The 17,691-nt window shown below is 44.1% G+C and overlaps 3 protein-coding genes and 2 long non-coding RNA genes across 11 annotated transcripts; all 5 read right to left on the bottom strand.

Moving 5' to 3' along the window:
• Positions 1 to 211: 211 nt before the first annotated feature.
• On the bottom strand, positions 212 to 17,020 carry LOC117194172. Of its 2 annotated transcripts, none has more exons than XM_033398831.1 (3): positions 16,811 to 17,017; positions 16,566 to 16,737; positions 212 to 468 (listed from the first exon to the last, which is right to left on the bottom strand). In XM_033398831.1, the coding sequence occupies exons 1-3, from the start codon at positions 16,881 to 16,883 to the stop codon at positions 378 to 380; spliced, it is 336 nt and encodes a 111-aa protein (XP_033254722.1). In that variant the 5' UTR covers positions 16,884 to 17,017; the 3' UTR covers positions 212 to 377. The 2 variants fall into 2 exon arrangements, with proteins under 2 accessions (XP_033254722.1, XP_033254723.1); XM_033398832.1 differs by lacking the exon at positions 212 to 468 and adding an exon at positions 3,160 to 3,474 and having other exon boundaries at positions 16,637 to 16,737; positions 16,811 to 17,020.
• Positions 1,682 to 2,393, bottom strand: LOC117194165. Its single transcript, XM_033398821.1, has 2 exons — positions 2,160 to 2,393; positions 1,682 to 2,086 (listed from the first exon to the last, which is right to left on the bottom strand). The coding sequence occupies exons 1-2, from the start codon at positions 2,230 to 2,232 to the stop codon at positions 1,785 to 1,787; spliced, it is 375 nt and encodes a 124-aa protein (XP_033254712.1). The 5' UTR covers positions 2,233 to 2,393; the 3' UTR covers positions 1,682 to 1,784.
• Positions 1,682 to 5,545, bottom strand: LOC117194166. Of its 3 annotated transcripts, XM_033398824.1 has the most exons (4): positions 5,364 to 5,545; positions 5,246 to 5,290; positions 3,537 to 3,797; positions 3,160 to 3,269 (listed from the first exon to the last, which is right to left on the bottom strand). In XM_033398824.1, exons 1-3 carry the CDS (start codon positions 5,434 to 5,436, stop codon positions 3,580 to 3,582), a joined length of 336 nt encoding a protein of 111 aa, XP_033254715.1. In that variant the 5' UTR covers positions 5,437 to 5,545; the 3' UTR covers positions 3,160 to 3,269; positions 3,537 to 3,579. The 3 variants fall into 3 exon arrangements, with proteins under 3 accessions (XP_033254714.1, XP_033254715.1, XP_033254713.1); XM_033398823.1 differs by lacking the exons at positions 3,160 to 3,269; positions 5,246 to 5,290; positions 5,364 to 5,545 and adding exons at positions 1,682 to 1,781; positions 3,916 to 4,151 and having other exon boundaries at positions 3,537 to 3,842; XM_033398822.1 differs by lacking the exons at positions 5,246 to 5,290; positions 5,364 to 5,545 and adding an exon at positions 3,916 to 4,047 and having other exon boundaries at positions 3,537 to 3,842.
• On the bottom strand, positions 7,121 to 8,570 carry LOC117194178. Of its 3 annotated transcripts, XR_004474761.1 has the most exons (4): positions 8,438 to 8,570; positions 8,043 to 8,349; positions 7,638 to 7,724; positions 7,121 to 7,544 (listed from the first exon to the last, which is right to left on the bottom strand). It is a non-coding gene; the product is annotated as an uncharacterized LOC117194178 (long non-coding RNA). The 3 variants fall into 3 exon arrangements; XR_004474760.1 differs by having other exon boundaries at positions 7,638 to 8,365; XR_004474759.1 differs by having other exon boundaries at positions 7,638 to 8,349; positions 8,438 to 8,569.
• LOC117194179 lies at positions 14,864 to 16,202 on the bottom strand. Of its 2 annotated transcripts, XR_004474763.1 has the most exons (4): positions 16,001 to 16,202; positions 15,606 to 15,912; positions 15,201 to 15,287; positions 14,864 to 15,107 (listed from the first exon to the last, which is right to left on the bottom strand). It is a non-coding gene; the product is annotated as an uncharacterized LOC117194179 (long non-coding RNA). The 2 variants fall into 2 exon arrangements; XR_004474762.1 differs by having other exon boundaries at positions 15,201 to 15,912.
• Positions 17,021 to 17,691: the final 671 nt, after the last annotated feature.

The raw sequence follows: 17,691 nt of genomic DNA, 5'->3' as shown, positions 1-17,691 counted from the left end.
AAGGGTCTGCGCCAGAAGCTGGTTGCAGCCCTCAATGGTGTCCCATTGCCTCCGCTGGAACCGTCCGGTCCGAGCGTTGGCAACATTGACAGGTATATGCATCACATGGCCGGCCTCACTGGCCAGCCGCACAATACTATGCTCCTCAAAGCAAGAGACGCTCTGCGCAAAGTAGACATCCCCACTCTGCTCAAGACCTAATATTCTTTTCGATGAAACGATGGTACAGTGCAGTATTTTTTAATTGCTTTAGTCTTAGGATCCATCCACACCCGTGCACATGTATGAGAGTTTTCATGGAATGTGTATGTAGTATTTCAGACGTATGTTATATGTTTTATAAACCCGTGTCAATCGTGTGATTATCCGTTGCTCGACTACTTCTGGGATGTGTCACCGACGCTATTGGGCAGGGAGCTCTCCGTGTCGCGTGATGGTGGGGTTTTAATGGAGTAATGCCTGGACGACCCAGACTCGTTGTTACTCGGCGATTTCCAGGCTTGGGTCCGCTTTGCCACAGGGGAACTATCAAATACGGCTTGCAGAACAGACCCAAAATGAAAAGACTAAACGACATCATCCAATTGATTACGGTCTCTGTGGGATCAGATCAGACAGTCATACAGCTCATACGCTCGAACCAAATCATCTTTCCACTTTCTACACTCACGTTGAACCTGCCAAAGGGTGGCCACCGTAGTATGGATTGCCGTCGAGAGTGTCACCAGCATGCCGTAAATCATGATTTAATTTGTAGGTTTCACCTTACTCGTATTTTACGGGAGAAATAAAATCTGTTGGGGCGAGGCAGCCGTCCACTGACTTTTTTGGTCAGGCTTACTATGTATTGTAACGATTAAGTAGGCTGCCTATTGGGTTTTCATGCTGGGGAATTGACTATAAAAAGTGTGAGTCTTGCTTAGCTCAACACAAAAATTCTTTTGAAAATAAGGCCTTCCTAAATAATAGAAAATATTCTTCGAAGGGGAGCAGTATGTGTGTTAGAAAAATAATAATAAAATCGAAAGTAATAAAAATGATATATGTATTCATCTATGTGTACAGTCTTCTTGCAGCAAATAAAACTTGTTGTTTCTTCTTTTATTATTGAAAAAAATGGTCGTCTCGTCGTTTTACTTCTTCGTTAATGAACTTAAGCCTTTTTCTTCTAAATGTGTTTTGTTTTTTGGATTTGTTTCTTAGGAACAGCAAAAAAAAGCTAATCAAAAATAAATTAAAACTTACATAGAAAATAGTTTTGTTTGATAGTTGTGTTGTTGTGGTTGTTTCAAAAAGGTTAAATTCTAAATTATAGCGTACATTTAGGGTGGTACATTTAAATGCGGTGCTGGAGCAGCACGTGGACAACACCAAGGTTGGCTATGCCAAGGTGATGGGCGAGGTGGCCGAACTGAAGGAGGAGAATGTGCGACTGGAGGCGTACGTGAAGGGTCTGCGCCAGAAGCTGGTTGCAGCCCTCAATGGTGTCCCATTGCCTCCGCTGGAACCGTCCGGTCCGAGCGTTGGCAACATTGACAGGTATATGCATCACTTGGCCGGCCTCACTAGCCAGCCGCACAATACTATGCTCCTCAAAGCAAGAGACGCTCTGCGCAAAGTAGACATCCCCACTCTGCTCAAGTCCTAGAATTCTTTTGGATGAAACGATGGTACAATGCAGTATTTTTTAATTGCTTTAGTCTTAGGATCCATCCACACCCGTGCACATGTATGAGTGTTCTCATGGAATGTGTATGTAGTATTTCAGACGTATGTTATATGTTTTATAAACCCGTGTGAATCGTGTGATTATCCGTTGCTCGACTACTTCTGGGATGTGTCACCGACGCTATTGGGCAGGGAGCTCTCCGTGTCGCGTGATGGTGGGGTTTTAATGGAGTAATGCCTGGACGACCCAGACTCGTTGTTACCCGGCGATTTCCAGGCTTGGGTCCGCTTTGCCGCCGCAGCAAGATCCGGCGCACCATGAAGAACCCAGCTGCCAACAGGGGAACTACCAAATACGGCTTGCAGAACAGACCCAAAATGAAAAGACTAAACGACATCATCCAATTGATTAGGGTCTCTGTGGGATCAGATCAGACAGTCATACAGCTCATACGCTCGAACCAAATCATCTTTCCACTTTCTACACTCACGTTGAACCTGCCAAAGGGTGGCCACCGTAGTATAGATTGCAGTCGAGAGTGTCACCAGCATGCCGTAAATCATGATTTAATTTGTAGGTTTCACCTTACTCGTATTTTACGGGAGAAATAAAATCTGTTGGGGCGAGGCAGCCGTCCACTGACTTTTTTGGTCAGGCTTACTATGTATTGTAACGATTAAGTAGGCTGCCTATTGGGTTTTCATGCTGGGGAATTGACTATAAAAAGTGTGAGGCTTGCTTAGCTCAACACAAAAATTCTTTTGAAAATAAGGCCTTCCTAAATAATAGAAAATATTCTTCGAAGGGGAGCAGTATGTGTGTTAGAAAAATAATAATAAAATCGAAAGTAATAAAAATGATATATGTATTCATCTATGTGTACAGTCTTCTTGCAGCAAATAAAACTTGTTGTTTCTTCTTTTATTATTGAACAAAATGGTCGTCTCGTCGTTTTACTTCTTCGTTAATGAACTTAAGCCTTTTTCTTCTTAATGTGTTTTGTTTTTTGGATTTGTTTCTTAGGAACAGCAAAAAAAAGTTAATCAAAAATAAATTAAAACTTAAATAGAAAATAGTTTTGTTTGATAGTTGTGTTGTTGTGGTTGTTTAAAAAGGTTAAATTGTAAATTATAGCGTACATTTAGGGTGGTACATTTAAATGCGGTGCTGGAGCAGCACGTGGACAACACCAAGGTTGGTTATGCCAAGGTGATGGGCGAGGTGGCCGAACTGAAGGAGGAGAATGTGCGACTGGAGGCGTACGTGAAGGGTCTGCGCCAGAAGCTGGTTGCAGCCCTCAATGGTGTCCCATTGCCTCCGCTGGAACCGTCCGGTCCGAGCGTTGGCAACATTGACAGGTATATGCATCACTTGGCCGGCCTCAATAGCCAGCCGCACAATACTATGCTCCTCAAAGCAAGAGACGCTCTGCGCAAAGTAGACATCCCCACTCTGCTCAAGTCCTAGAATTCTTTTGGATGAAACGATGGTACAGTGCAGTATTTTTTAATTGCTTTAGTCTTAGGATCCATCCACACCCGTGCACATGTATGAGTGTTCTCATGGAATGTTTATGTAGTATTTCAGACGTATGTTATATGTTTTATAAACCCGTGTGAATCGTGTGATTATCCGTTGCTCGACTACTTCTGGGATGTGTCACCGACGCTATTGGGCAGGGAGCTCTCCGTGTCGCGTGATGGTGGGGTTTTAATGGAGTAATGCCTGGACGACCCAGACTCGTTGTTACCCGGCGATTTCCAGGCTTGAATCCGCTTTGCCCGCCGCAGCAAGATCCGGCGCACCATGAAGAACCCAGCGCCAACAGGGGAACTATCAAATACGGCTTGCAGAACGTATGTTATATGTTTTATAAACCCGTGTGAATCGTGTGATTATCCGTTGCTCGACTACTTCTGGGATGTGTCACCGACGCTATTGGGCAGGGAGCTCTCCGTGTCGCGTGATGGTGGGGTTTTAATGGAGTAATGCCTGGACGACCCAGACTCGTTGTTACCCGGCGATTTCCAGGCTTGAATCCGCTTTGCCCGCCGCAGCAAGATCCGGCGCACCATGAAGAACCCAGCTGCCAACAGGGGAACTATCAAATACGGCTTGCAGAACAGACCCAAAATGAAAAGACTAAACGACATCATCCAATTGATTAGGGTCTCTGTGGGATCAGATCAGACAGTCATACAGCTCATACGCTCGAACCAAATCATCTTTCCACTTTCTACACTCACGTTGAACCTGCCAAAGGGTGGCCACCGTAGTATAGATTGCCGTCGAGAGTGTCACCAGCATGCCGTAAATCATGATTTAATTTGTAGGTTTCACCTTACTCGTATTTTACGGGAGAAATAAAATCTGTTGGGGCGAGACAGCCGTCCACTGACTTTTTTGGTCAGGCTTACTATGTATTGTAACGATTAAGTAGGCTGCCTATTGGGTTTTCATGCTGGGGAATTGACTATAAAAAGTGTGAGTCTTGCTTAGCTCAACACAAAAATTCTATTGAAAATAAGGCCTTCCTAAATAATAGAAAATATTCTTCGAAGGGGAGCAGTATGTGTGTTAGAAAAATAATAATAGAATCGAAAGTAATAAAAATGATATATGTATTCATCTATGTGTACAGTCTTCTTGCAGCAAATAAAACTTGTTGTTTCTTCTTTTATTATTGAACAAAATGGTCGTCTCGTCGTTTTACTTCTTCGTTAATGAACTTAAGCCTTTTTCTTCTTAATGTGTTTTGTTTTTTGGATTTGTTTCTTAGGAACAGCAAAAAAAAGTTAATCAAAAATAAATTAAAACTTAAATAGAAAATAGTTTTGTTTGATAGTTGTGTTGTTGTGGTTGTTTCAAAAAGGTTAAATTCTAAATTATAGCGTACATTTAAGGTGGTACATTTAAATGCGGTGCTGGAGCGGCACGTGGACAACACCAAGGTTGGCTATGCCAAGGTGATGGGCGAGGTGGCCGAACTGAAGGAGGAGAATGTGCGACGTGAATGAGGCGTACGTGAAGGGTCTGCGCCAGAAGCTGGTTGCAGCCCTCAATGGTGTCCCATTGCCTCCGCTGGAACCGTCCGGTCCGAGCGTTGGCAACATTGACAGGTATATGCATCACTTGGCCGGCCTCACTGGCCAGCCGCACAATACTATGCTCCTCAAAGCAAGAGACGCTCTGCGCAAAGTAGACATCCCCACTCTGCTCAAGTCCTAGTATTCTTTTGGATGAAACGATGGTACAGTGCAGTATTTTTTAATTGCTTTAGTCTTAGGATCCATCCACACCCGTGCACATGTATGAGTGTTTTCATGGAATGTGTATGTAGTATTTCAGACGTATGTTATATGATTTATAAACCCGTGTGAATCGTGTGATTATCCGTTGCTCGACTACTTCTGGGATGTGTCACCGACGCTATTGGGCAGGGAGCTCTTCGTGTCGCGTGATGGTGGGGTTTTAATGGAGTAATGCCTGGACGACCCAGACTCGTTACCCGGCGATTTCCAGGCTTGGGTCCGCTTTGCCACAGGGGAACTATCAAATACGGCTTGCAGAACAGACCCAAAATGAAAAGACTAAACGACATCATCCAATTGATTAGGGTCTCTGTGGGATCAGATCAGACAGTCATACAGCTCATACGCTCGAACCAAATCATCTTTCTACTTTCTACACTCACGTTGAACCTGCCAAAGGGTGGCCACCGTAGTATAGATTGCCGTCGAGAGTGTCACCAGCATGCCGTAAATCATGATTTAATTTGTAGGTTTCACCTTACTCGTATTTTACGGGAGAAATAAAATCTGTTGTGGCGAGGCAGCCGTCCACTGACTTTTTTGGTCAGGCTTACTATGTATTGTAACGATTAAGTAGGCTGCCTATTGGGTTTTCATGCTGGGGAATTGACTATAAAAAGTGTGAGTTTTGCTTAGCTCAACACAAAAATTCTTTTGAAAATAAGGCCTTCCTAAATAATAGAAAATATTCTTCGAAGGGGAGCAGTATGTGTGTTAGAAAAATAATAATAAAATCGAAAGTAATAAAAATGATATATGTATTCATCTATGTATGTGCCACAGATTTTCGTCCTTTGTGGGGGCGGAAGTGGGCGGGGCGAAGTTTTGAAATATTTTTGTAGCAGTGACATATCACAGAAGTCTGGACCAAAACAACGTTCCTCTAGCTCTTATAGTCTTTGAGCACTAGGCGCTGAAGGGGACGGACAGACGGACAGATGGACGGACGGACAGACAGACAGGGCTCAATCGACTCGGCTATTGATGCTGATCAAGATTATATATACTTTATGGGGTCGGAAACGATTCCTTCTGGACGTTACACACATCCACTTTTACCACAAATCTAATTTACCCCAATACTCATTTTGAGTATCGGGTATAAAAAGTTAATCAAAAATAAATTAAAACTTAAATAGAAAATAGTTTTGTTTGATAGTTGTGTTGTTGTGGTTGTTTCAAAAAGGTTAAATTCTAAATTATAGCGTACATTTAAGGTGGTACATTTAAATGCGGTGCTGGAGCAGCACGTGGACAACACCAAGGTTGGCTATGCCAAGGTGATGGGCGAGGTGGCTGAACTGAAGGAGGAGAATGTGCGACTGGAGGCGTACGTGAAGGGTCTGCGCCAGAAGCTGGTTGCAGCCCTCAATGGTGTCCCATTGCCTCCGCTGGAACCGTCCGGTCCGAGCGTTGGCAACATTGACAGGTATATGCATCACTTGGCCGGCCTCACTGGCCAGCCGCACAATACTATGCTCCTCAAAGCAAGAGACGCTCTGCGCAAAGTAGACACCCCCACTCTGCTCAAGTCCTAGTATTCTTTTGGATGAAACGATGGTACAGTGCAGTATTTTTTAATTGCTTTAGTCTTAGGATCCATCCACACCCGTGCACATGTATGAGTGTTCTCATGGAATGTGTATGTAGTATTTCAGACGTATGTTATATGTTGTATAAACCCGTATGAATCGTGTGTGTAGCATATTGGATATTACCAAACCTTCACGGAAGGCTGAGCAGGTGATGGTTCGTCTCCCGTCCGGGCACGTGCTTGTTCCGGCTTCCGTCTCATCGGCAAGAAATGGGGGGGTTTTTTTATTTCCCAGAACGGACGGGACACAGCTCTACTCCAACAATCATAATACTGACACAGTAACGTTCATTAAAATTTCACGTGCAAGCGAAGTATCGACACAAATATTTACAAGAGCAAATACACCTAACTACACACACACGGACACATACACACATACAAGTCGTGCCACGGTGTTGTTGTGACCACTCATGCCCACCCTCCCATGATCACCGCTCCCGGTTCATCCGGTGATCCCATAAAGAAGGCTCTTACAGCCTCCTATCCAACCCCATAACCCTCCTTTGCCCAGCATGGTCCCCGCATATAGAACTCTATCCCCGATTCATGTTAAATCCTATATTTCATATTGAGCAATAGCACATGCATCGCACTAGTAAACTAATAAATGATTAACTCTTAATAATACACTTTAGATTGAAATTTAACTTACAAATTGAAAGAAGGAAAGGGTACATATCTCCAGCTTTTATGTTAGGCAAATAGATAATAATAATAAATAAATATGCAAAAGGGAATGTAAAAACTGTGCGCGGCGATCGTTATGGCAGGTCAGTTATTCAAGTGCATTAGCGAAAGCAACCGCAAGTAGAAAGCATAAAAGAACGTCAGAGCGACCAGCCTCGCATCTTCCCTTTTGTGCCTTGTTCTTAAGAGGGCTGGTTCTTATGCGCGGCGTAAGCGCTTATGGTTGCCAGCAGGGCATAAGGGAGAGCGCACAGCCTCTCTTAAGCGACGAAGCCCCTGACTACGTGAGGTTTTTTTTTTCGGTCATGCAATAAATAGTTGCTCATAACAAACAAACTCCAATATTTTATCTTTATGTTTTGGGATAACTTACGGCCTTCCTTTGATTTGTTTTAATAAATGCGTTGAAACAGCGATGAAAGCGCTTCCATGGACTGCGGCAACGTTCCTAAAACGAAAGCTGGAGAAATACTTTTACAAAAAAAAACTCACGCTCTCCTCTGCCGTTTAACCGTTGTTCACTTTCGCCCTGTCACACATTCCACTTGCTATTTCTTCCGAACAGAGTTTAAAAACACAACCAAAAGAAATTTACTAAGCTAATTACACTAATGACGCTATAGCATAAAAATAGGAATCAGCGGTTACACTGATGGATATAAAAAAAAACGACAGTCGTTGCCGCCGGCTTCACATCTGGGCACTCCTCGGCACTTCGTATGGGGAAACGAAAATAGGTCGAGACCCAGATCTATATTTCGGGTAGAAATTGGCTGACCGTTTACATAGCTTTAATAATTTCCGCAGAATTGGACGGCCTCCAATATATCGCGGGTCCGTGACACATAAGTGGCTCGCTCCCGCAAAGCGACTGATGAGCCGATCTTTTACGCCTCCCGCTTTGTGCTGCTCGGCCTAGCGCTGGGAATTTTTGGTACGGTGCTGTAGTTGGGCGAGGAGCATAAGTCCCTTGCCGCGGGCGGAGGCCCTAATATCGGGGAAATTGTTGTTGCGAGCTTTCGTATTGGGGTTCAGACAGGTACCCAAACGATTGCCCGAAGTTTAAGCCGGTACTAACCGCCAATCTGAAAAATTAATTTCCTACAATAAAAAAAAGCACTACCCTACGCCAGGAGTGTATGTGGTGTATATTAGCGACGCTGAAATACATACCAATTGAGATTGGCACTTAACACACTTTTACTTTATAAACGCACAATATTTCTTTCTTTTTGCTGTATTCAGCTGTTAAGATCTTTTCCCGGTTTTTATTCCTCTTTTTTTTCTTTATACTTGGACTGGACAAAAATAGCACGTCTATCTTCGCCAACAGTTTTTCTTCCAAGAGACCGAGGCTAGATCTGCACAGTCTGAGACCCCCCAGTACAGCGTTAAACTTGAGAATCCTCCATTTTCGAATTGACGCCGTAATTATTTTACAAGTTTAAACTCAAAAAACAGAAAAAAAACCGCTCTCCTTCGTTTACCTTTTAACTTTAAATGAGGCGGCAAAGTTGAGTAACATAGGGAGACCAATATCCCTTCTTGGTACTTTTCCAAATGTTCCCTTTTGTGGATCCCAGTATTTATACCTTTTTTTTTATACGTTACTCTTTCAAACCACTTCAAATCCCCCCTACCAAAATCCCACTTTGGGGAAGAAGGACCAAAAGGGTGATTCCCACTTAGAGCGATTTTTAACCATGGTGCTACTGTTTGATATCTTTGGCATGGAATTTGCCGATCAGACGTCCTTGCAGATCCTCTAGCTCGTAATAGGCTTGACCCAACTGTCGCCTTACCCGGGACTTCACAAAAACGGGAGCCAACTTGGCATTAAATCCTTTCACGAAATTACTTTGCTGGAAATTTCGACGGTAAACCTCCTGTCCCACTCTGAATGATACCTCCTTTCTTCGAAGGTTATACGTCTTTTCATTTCGTTCGTGCTGAGCCCTCATTGCCTCCTTTGCCGTGCCACGCATCAGGTCAAATGAGTCGTCCCTAGAAAAATGCACCCAACGATCTTCTAACATCTCTAGCTGCCTCAACAACTGATACGTGGTACCATTCGTGATCATCTGTTGCCCAAACGCCAACTGGTATGGACTCGCCTTTACGGCACTGTGCACAGCCGATCTTAACGCACATGCTACACTGCTGAGCTGCTCATCCCAGTTACTTTGGTCAGTATTTATGTAGGCTTTGATTGCTGCCAAGATAGATCTGTTAACTCGCTCGGACGCGCTAGCCTGCGGAGCGTAAACGGCGGGGTAAGGGTTCTCTATGCCATACTTCTGAAGCAAGGAGTTGAATGCATGGGACTTAAATTGGACGCCGTTGTCCGAGACTAGCTTTTCCGGCACTCCAAAGCAGTGAAATAATTGTTCCTCAATGTATGGTACGATGGCGTCGGCGGTAAATTTTCTTACGGGTTTAATAAACGGAAATTTGGAAAAATGATCTAACACCACAAATATCCCGACATTCCCACTACGACTTCTAGGATACGGTCCCAGAAAATCTACGTAGAGCTTCTGGAAGAACCGTTCTGTTTCCCCCGTTTTTGCTAGTGGCGGTCTTAAAGGTCAATTTGGATGCTTAGTACACTTACAAATTTCACACCGGTTTATGAACTCTTTGACATCTTTTAACAACGTCGGCCAATAATAGTAGCGCCGAACCTTTTCGAGCGTTTTATTTATGCCTCCGTGTGCCGATAGGGCGTGCTCGTGGGCCATTTTCAGGACCGAATCTATGAGCCCCTTGGGAATCCAAATTTTCCAACAGAGTTCATCCGCTATCCTTTCGCCTGTTGCGTGCTCGGTGCGACGATATATATGCCTGCCTACCACCTTTACATCTGGCATCTGAGCCTGACTACTCGCCACTTTAGCCCTAAGGGAAACGTAATCCGTCGACCTAAAGTGCTCCGACTCCAAATCGATCCTTTCTTCTGGTTCGATCTCTGACAAATCTGGGGAAAAGACCCGAGACAAGGCGTCTGGAACGATGTTTCGAGACCCTTTTCGGTGGCTAATATTAAAGGAATACCCCTGAAGCTTCAAAGCCCATCTGGCCAGTCTGCTACTCAGATCTGATTGGGACATCAGCCACTTCAAGGAGGCATGGTCGGTTATCACCGTAAATTGATGTCCCTCTACATAAGCGCGAAATTTCTTAATGCTCAGAATGGCAGCTAAGCATTCCTTTTCCGTCACCGAGTAAGCACGTTGGCACTTATTCAATTTTCGTGACATAAACGCAAGTGGTACTTCATCGCCCTCTTCGTTTATCTGCATCAGTACCCCTCCTACTCCTGAGTGACTAGCGTCGCAGTGGATAAAGAAAGGCTTTTCAAAATTCGGTGTGTGGTAGACGGGAGCTTCACACATTGAGTTCTTCAGAGCTGTGAATGCAGCTTCTGCTTCTTCGGACCAAATGAACTGGCGTTTCTGCTTCAGGGCGTCCGTCAGAGGCGCCGCAATAGCCGCAAAATTCTTTATAAATTTGTGGTACCATCCCGTCATACCCAAGAATCGACGCAACTGTTTCACCGACTTCGGAGCAGTATATTCCTTAATGGCCTCTATTTTGTCCAAGTCCATGCCTATAATACCGTGACCCACTACATGCCCCAGATAGCGGACCTCAGGCACACAGAACTTGCTCTTCTGTATATTAATTGTAAGCCCCGCTGCAGACAGCTTCTCTGCTAATACTTTTAACACACTCAGATGCCTTTCAAAGGTGTCTGACACTATAAGCAGGTCATCCAAGTATATAAACACTTCGTTTCGAAGATTGGCTGGAATAATGCGGTCCATAAGTTTGGACATAGTAGACGGCGCATTGGTAAGCCCAAACGGCATAACTTTAAACTGGTAAAGTGGCCGTCCAGGCACTGTGAATGCTGTTTTATCCCTAGAACCTTCTTCTAGCGGTATTTGCCAGTAGGCATCTTTCAGGTCGAGGCTAGTTATGTATTCTGCCTTTGGTAACCGGCTTAAGATCCCATCTATGAGCGGCATGGGATACGCGTCCTTCCGAGTCACCTCGTTCACCTTGCGGCTGTCTATACAAAGACGAACCTTCTCCGGCTTCCGGACGAGTACTACCGGACAAGACCACGCACTGTTGGATTCTTCGATGACCCCTAGCGCTAACATGCAATCCAACTCCTCATACATTAATTTCTCGATAGCTGGGGACACTGCATATTACATGTCCCAGATACAGAGGCTGCGTTAGGGTTGGAACGATGTATAGGGTAACAGACCTGGTAACACCTTTATAGCCCACTTCCGCTTTAAGCTTCCCCACCACTCTTTGAGACTGCCCACCCGCTGTCCGAACTGTGGATGTCATGGGCTTAAATTGAAATTGGCTTTCAAGCAGCTCGCTGGCCAAATCTCCACCAATGCAACTAATAGATGCCCCTGTATCCATTAATCCAACAAGCTTTCTGTCTAATAATGTGACCTCTGCATATGGCCTGAGATCTTCTGATATTATTGACGATACCAGAGCTTTTTTCTCTAACTTTAGATTTCTGACAAATTCTTCCCGACGTACTTTAGCTCGTGCCTTCCGTTTAGACTCCCTATCCTCTTTTTCTTCCTGTGTTATTTTCTTATTAACTATGGTTAAATTATTGTTTACTATTGGGATTGTGAATTGCGTAGCAGCTTCTATCGCTACTCGGTGTTCGTCGCTTTGGACGCTGATGGTCTGCGTGCACTTTTCAAGGGTGCACGCACTTGGGTGTTTTTTGTTGCTTGGCATTTTTGGCACGACGGCTTGTAAGTGTCAGGCTGGCCACACTCATAGCAAAAAACTACTCGCTCTGCTACGCAATCCTGGTAGCGATGACCATTACCACGGCAGTTCCAACAGACTAAGTTGAACGCTGCTATCTCCCCATCACTTTCGTCTGACTCCTCTTGCCCTAGGCTTTCTACCGCGTGAACCAACCGTCTTGGTGCTGGTCGTGGTCTAGCCACCGGATCTTTACCAACAGTTTGCATGAACAGTTTCCGAGTCTTCACCAAGTGTCTTAACTGTGCAATGCTAAAGATCTTTTCATATAGCAGTTCATGCTGTATCTCCAGCAATAAATTGGATCGGAGTGACTCCATCAGGGAACCTTCTGACAAGGGCGTTGTCAGGGTATCTGCCAGTCGGACAATCGCTTCGTAGAACTCATCAAATGATTCGTTCTCCTTCTGCTTCCTTCGGTCTATTGCAGCTCGAATGTTGACGTCTGTCCTCGCATCCTTGAATCGTACTAACAATGAAGATTTAAGGTCGGCCCAAACGACCGTCCTAAAACTCTTATGGTAGCGCCAATACCAGTCACTGGCACTTCCCTCAAAGAGATTGCTCACGTATCTCGAAAGCAACTCGAAATTCCCGTCCAATGTTTGGATCGTGAGCGCTTCTACCCGATAAATGAAATCGTCGACGGAAATTCCAGTCCGCCCAGAGAACCTAAGCTTCCAATTGACTAAAATTTGACTAACACGCTCTGGTCGAATATCCAGACTCATGGGGGAATTCCTGCTGGCTGTTTCGAAACCCTGAAACCCGGGCAAAGGTGTCGGCCGTCGTGCCGATCCTTCTCCAGCTTGGTTATCCCTCGAAGGAACATCCGCTGTATTTGCCAATTGGCCCATGAGAGAGCTGAGAATACCTTGAAAACCACTAGCGATCGCATTGCTTAGCATCTCGGTTTGTGTCAACGAGGCTTCAGCCATGGCTTCGGCTATCATTCGCTGAAGCTCGTTACTAGGCGGCGGAGCTACCACCACTGGCGGACCAGCTTCCCTAGTTTTCGGCTGATTGGCCGAAGCAGACGTCGAAGCTCCCTGTGGAGCCCCACATGGGCTTTACTCCTTGTATCAGGCATTTTTGGTACCAATAAGGTTCCGACGGTATCCCCAGCAGTTTCGTCTAATAAATTCAACGTCGATGACTGAAAAGACGTTTTGCAGACAGGACAAACCTTCTTAGAACCCACTTGTGCGCCAAAACAGGCCCTATGGAAAGTGTGACCACAAGACGTGGTAAGGAGCTGAGCCAAATATTCCACCTGAGCCTGGCAGATCAAGCAAACACTTTCTTGTAATTCTTCGTCTGCTAAATTCTCGCAACTGCCAAATACGGGCATTATATAAAATATAAAATATAATAATAAAGTAATTAAATAGATAAATAAAATTTAAGATATTAATAAAAAAAAAAAAAAAAAAAATACAGTATCAAACAAAAAAAAACAATCTGCTAGGACCATGCTTAAGGCAAAGGGAATAATAGGGTATATCTATGTGTGTGTATGTGTATGATGTTTCCCATGTACTACATTTACTCAACTACATGCATAAAGAAATTAATAATAACCCACAACTCGTAGCTATAGGCGGTCCGGGTCTTTCGCGGTGGGTAATAGTTTTATACCACGTTTCCATCCAACGATCCCAGATCCCCAGCCCGATGAGTATGAGTCCATTCACAACTCCTTCCTGGCAAATTGAGGCCTTTCACCCACCGTTCCTGATCGGATAATCCAAACCGGAAAACAAGGAGCATTCCTCCAGCATTGGCCAGAAGGAACAGGAAGGAAAGGAAGACAAACGAATAAAGAAAGAAAGAACGAAACGAATAGTAATAATCTCGATGCATCGGGGTGGTACCGGTGTTATATGTACTCATCATTCCGGCCTGCATCCTAGGAGCCCGCTTGGTCACTTACAACGGTGGCAATAGTTTAATAACCCACTGCGCTGATCCAGCATAAAGTGATAAAGCCAAAACAAACAAAACAGAATGACAACTAGAAAGACACATCTGTCCCGATACTGGTTGGGAATGTAAGGTCACATCTACATTCCACAATTTTCACAATCATTTGGGCCTTGCCGGTTTGTTGTCAGTTGCGACAACTCGGGCCCCACGTTGGGCGCCAAATAATAAACTAACTGTAGCATATTGGATATTACCAAACCTTCATGGAAGGCTGAGCAGGTGATGGTTCGTCTCCCGTCCGGGCACGTGCTTGTTCCGGCTTCCGTCTCATCGGCAAGAAATGGGGGGGGTTTTTATTTCCCAGAACGGACGGGACACAGCTCTACTCCAACAATCATAATACTGACACAGTAACGTTCATTAAAATTTCACGTGCAAGCGATGTATCGACACAAATATGTACAAGAGCAAATACACCTAACTACCCACCCACGGACACATACACACATACAAGTCGTGCCACGGTGTTGTTGTGACCACTCATGCCCACCCTACCATGATCACCGCTCCCGGTTCATCCGGTGATCCCATAAAGAAGGCTCTTACAGCCTCCTATCCAACCCCATTACCCTCCTTTGCCCAGCATGGTCCCCGCATATAGAACTCTAGCCCCGATTCATATTAAATCCTATATTTCATATTGAGCAATAGCACATGAATCGCACTAGTAAACTAATAAATGATTAACTCTTAATAATACACTTTAGATTGAAATTTAACTTACAAATTGAAAGAAGGGAAGGGTACATATCTCCAGCTTTTATGTTAGGCAAATAGATAATAATAATAAATAAATATGCAAAAGGGAATGTAAAAACTGTGCGCCGCGATCGTTATGGCAGGTCAGTTATTCAAGTGCATTAGCGAAAGCAACCGCAAGTAGAAAGCATAAAAGAACGTCAGAGCGACCAGCCTCGCATCTTCCCTTTTGTGCATTGTTCTTAAGAGGGCTGGTTCTTATGCGCGGCGTAGGCGCTTATGGTTGCCAGCAGGGCATAAGGGAGAGCGCACAGCCTCTCTTAAGCGACGAAGCCCCTGACTACGTGAGGTTTTTTTTTTCGGTCATGCAATAAATAGTTGCTCATAACAAACAAACTCCAATATTTTATCTTTATGTTTTGGGATAACTTACGGCCTTCCTTTGATTTGTTTTAATAAATGCGTTGAAACAGCGATGAAAGTGCTTCCATGGACTGCGGCAACGTTCCTAAAACGAAAGCTGGAGAAATACTTTTACAAAAAAAAACTCACGCTCTCCTCTGCCGTTTAACCGTTGTTCACTTTCGCCCTGTCACACATTCCACTTGCTATTTCTTCCGAACAGAATTTAAAAACACAACCAAAAGAAATTTACTAAGCTAATTACACTAATGACACTATAGCATAAAAATAGGAATCAGCGGTTACCCTGATGGATATAAAAAAAAACGACAGTCGTTGCCGCCGGCTTCACATCTGGGCACTCCTCGGCACTTCGTATGGGGAAACGAAAATAGGTCGAGACCCAGATCTATATTTCGGGTAGAAATTGGCTGACCGTTTACATAGCTTTAATAATTTCCGCAAAATTGGACGGCCTCCAATATATCGCGGGTCCGTGACACATAAGTGGCTCGCTCCCGCAAAGCGACTGATGAGCCGATCTTTTACGCCTCCCGCTTTGTGATGCTCGGCCTAGCGCTGGGAATTTTTGGTACGGAGCTGTAGTTGGGCGAGGAGCATAAGTCCCTTGCCGCGGGCGGAGGCCCTAATATCGGGGAAATTGTTGTTGCGAGCTTTCGTATTGGGGTTCAGACAGGTACCCAAACGATTGCCCGAAGTTTAAGCCGGTACTAACCGCCAATCTGAAAAATTAATTTCCTACAATAAAAAAAAGCACTACCCTACGCCACGAGTGTATGTGGTGTATATTAGCGACGCTGAAATACATACCAATTGAGATTGGCACTTAACACACTTTTACTTTATAAACGCACAATATTTCTTTCTTTTTGCTGTATTCAGCTGTTAAGATCTTTTCCCGGTTTTTATTCCTCTTTTTTTTCTTTATACTTGGACTGGACAAAAATAGCACGTCTGTCTTCGCCAACAGTTTTTCTTCCAAGAGACCGAGGCTAGATCTGCACAGTCTGAGACCCCCAGTACAGCGTTAAACTTAAGAATCCTCCATTTTCGAATTGACGCCGTAATTATTTTACAAGTTTAAACTCAAAAAACAGAAAAAAAACCGCTCTCCTTCGTTTACCTTTTAACTTGAATTGAGGCGGCAAAGTTGAGTAACATAGGGAGACCAATATCCCTTCTTGGTACTTTTCCAAATGTTCCCTTTTGTGGATCCCAGTATTTATACCTTTTTTTTTATACGTTACTCTTTCAAACCACTTCATGTGATTATCCGTTGCTTGACTACTTCTGGGATGTGTCACCGACGCTATTGGGCAGGGAGCTCTCCGTGTCGCGTGATGGTGGGGTTTTAATGGAGTAATGCCTGGACGACCCAGACTCGTTGTTACCCGGCGATTTCCAGGCTTGGGTCCGCTTTGCCCGCCGCAGCAAGATCCGGCGCACCATGAAGAACCCAGCTGCCAACAGGGGAACTATCAAATACGGCTTGCAGAACAGACCCAAAATGAAAAGACTAAACGACATCATAAAATTGATTAGGGTCTCTGTGGGATCAGATCAGACAGTCATACAACTCATACGCTTGAACCAAATCATCTTTCCACTTTCTACACTCACGTTGAACCTGCCAAAGGGTGGCCACCGTAGTATAGATTGCCGTCGAGAGTGTCACCAGCATGCCGTAAATCATGATTTAATTTGTAGGTTTCACCTTACTCGTATTTTACGGGAGAAATAAAATCTGTTGGGGCGAGGCAGCCGTCCACTGACTTTTTTGGTCAGGCTTACTATGTATTGTAACGATTAAGTAGGCTGCCTATTGGGTTTTCATGCTGGGTAATTGACTATAAAAAGTGTGAGTCTTGCTTAGCTCAACACAAAAATTCTTTTGAAAATAATGCCTTCCTAAATAATAGAAAATATTCTTCGAAGGGGAGCAGTATGTGTGTTAGAAAAATAATAATAAAATCGAAAGTAATAAAAATGATATATGTATTCATCTATGTGTACAGTCTTCTTGCAGCAAATAAAACTTGTTTCTTCTTTTATTATTGAACAAAGTGGTCGTCTCGTCGTTTTACTTCTTCGTTAATGAACTTAAGCCTTTTTCTTCTTAATGTGTTTTGTTTTTTGGATTTGTTTCTTAGGAACAGCAAAAAAAAGTTAATCAAAAATAAATTAAAACTTAAATAGAAAATAGTTTTGTTTGATAGTTGTGTTGTTGTGGTTGTTTCAAAAAGGTTAAATTCTAAATTATAGCGTACATTTAAGGTAGTACATTTAAATGCGGTGCTGGAGCAGCTCGTGGACAACACCAAGGTTGGCTATGCCAAGGTGATGGGCGAGGTGGCCGAACTGAGGGAGGAGAGTGTGCGACTGGAGGCGTACGTGAAGGGTCTGCGCCAGAAGCTGGTTGCAGCCCTCAATGGTGTCCCATTGCCTCCGCTGGAACCGTCCGGTCCGAGCGTTGGCAACATTGACAGGTATATGCATCACTT

The sequence above is a fragment of the Drosophila miranda genome (genome assembly GCF_003369915.1).
Source record: "Drosophila miranda strain MSH22 chromosome Y unlocalized genomic scaffold, D.miranda_PacBio2.1 Contig_Y2_pilon, whole genome shotgun sequence".
Lineage (NCBI taxonomy): Eukaryota > Metazoa > Arthropoda > Insecta > Diptera > Drosophilidae > Drosophila > Drosophila miranda.
This window is presented reverse-complemented; position numbering and strand designations above follow the sequence as displayed.

What these genes read in the sequence shown, in the direction of transcription:
- LOC117194172 (XM_033398832.1), bottom strand. Translation starts at nt 16,883, where the DNA reads ATGATTTACGGCATGCTGGTGACACTCTCGACGGCAATCTATACTACG. An exon ending in CACCCTTTGGCAGGTTCAAC is followed by an intron (nt 16,738 to 16,810) that starts GTGAGTGTAGAA and finishes CTGATCCCACAG; the next exon opens with AGACCCTAATCAATTTTATG. An exon ending in TGGCAGCTGGGTTCTTCATG is followed by an intron (nt 3,475 to 16,636) that starts GTGCGCCGGATC and finishes GGGTTCTTCATG; the next exon opens with GTGCGCCGGATCTTGCTGCG.
- LOC117194165 (XM_033398821.1), bottom strand. Translation starts at nt 2,232, where the DNA reads ATGATTTACGGCATGCTGGTGACACTCTCGACTGCAATCTATACTACG. An exon ending in CACCCTTTGGCAGGTTCAAC is followed by an intron (nt 2,087 to 2,159) that starts GTGAGTGTAGAA and finishes CTGATCCCACAG; the next exon opens with AGACCCTAATCAATTGGATG.
- LOC117194166 (XM_033398824.1), bottom strand. Translation starts at nt 5,436, where the DNA reads ATGATTTACGGCATGCTGGTGACACTCTCGACGGCAATCTATACTACG. An exon ending in CACCCTTTGGCAGGTTCAAC is followed by an intron (nt 5,291 to 5,363) that starts GTGAGTGTAGAA and finishes CTGATCCCACAG; the next exon opens with AGACCCTAATCAATTGGATG. An exon ending in GTTTAGTCTTTTCATTTTGG is followed by an intron (nt 3,798 to 5,245) that starts GTCTGTTCTGCA and finishes TTTTCATTTTGG; the next exon opens with GTCTGTTCTGCAAGCCGTAT.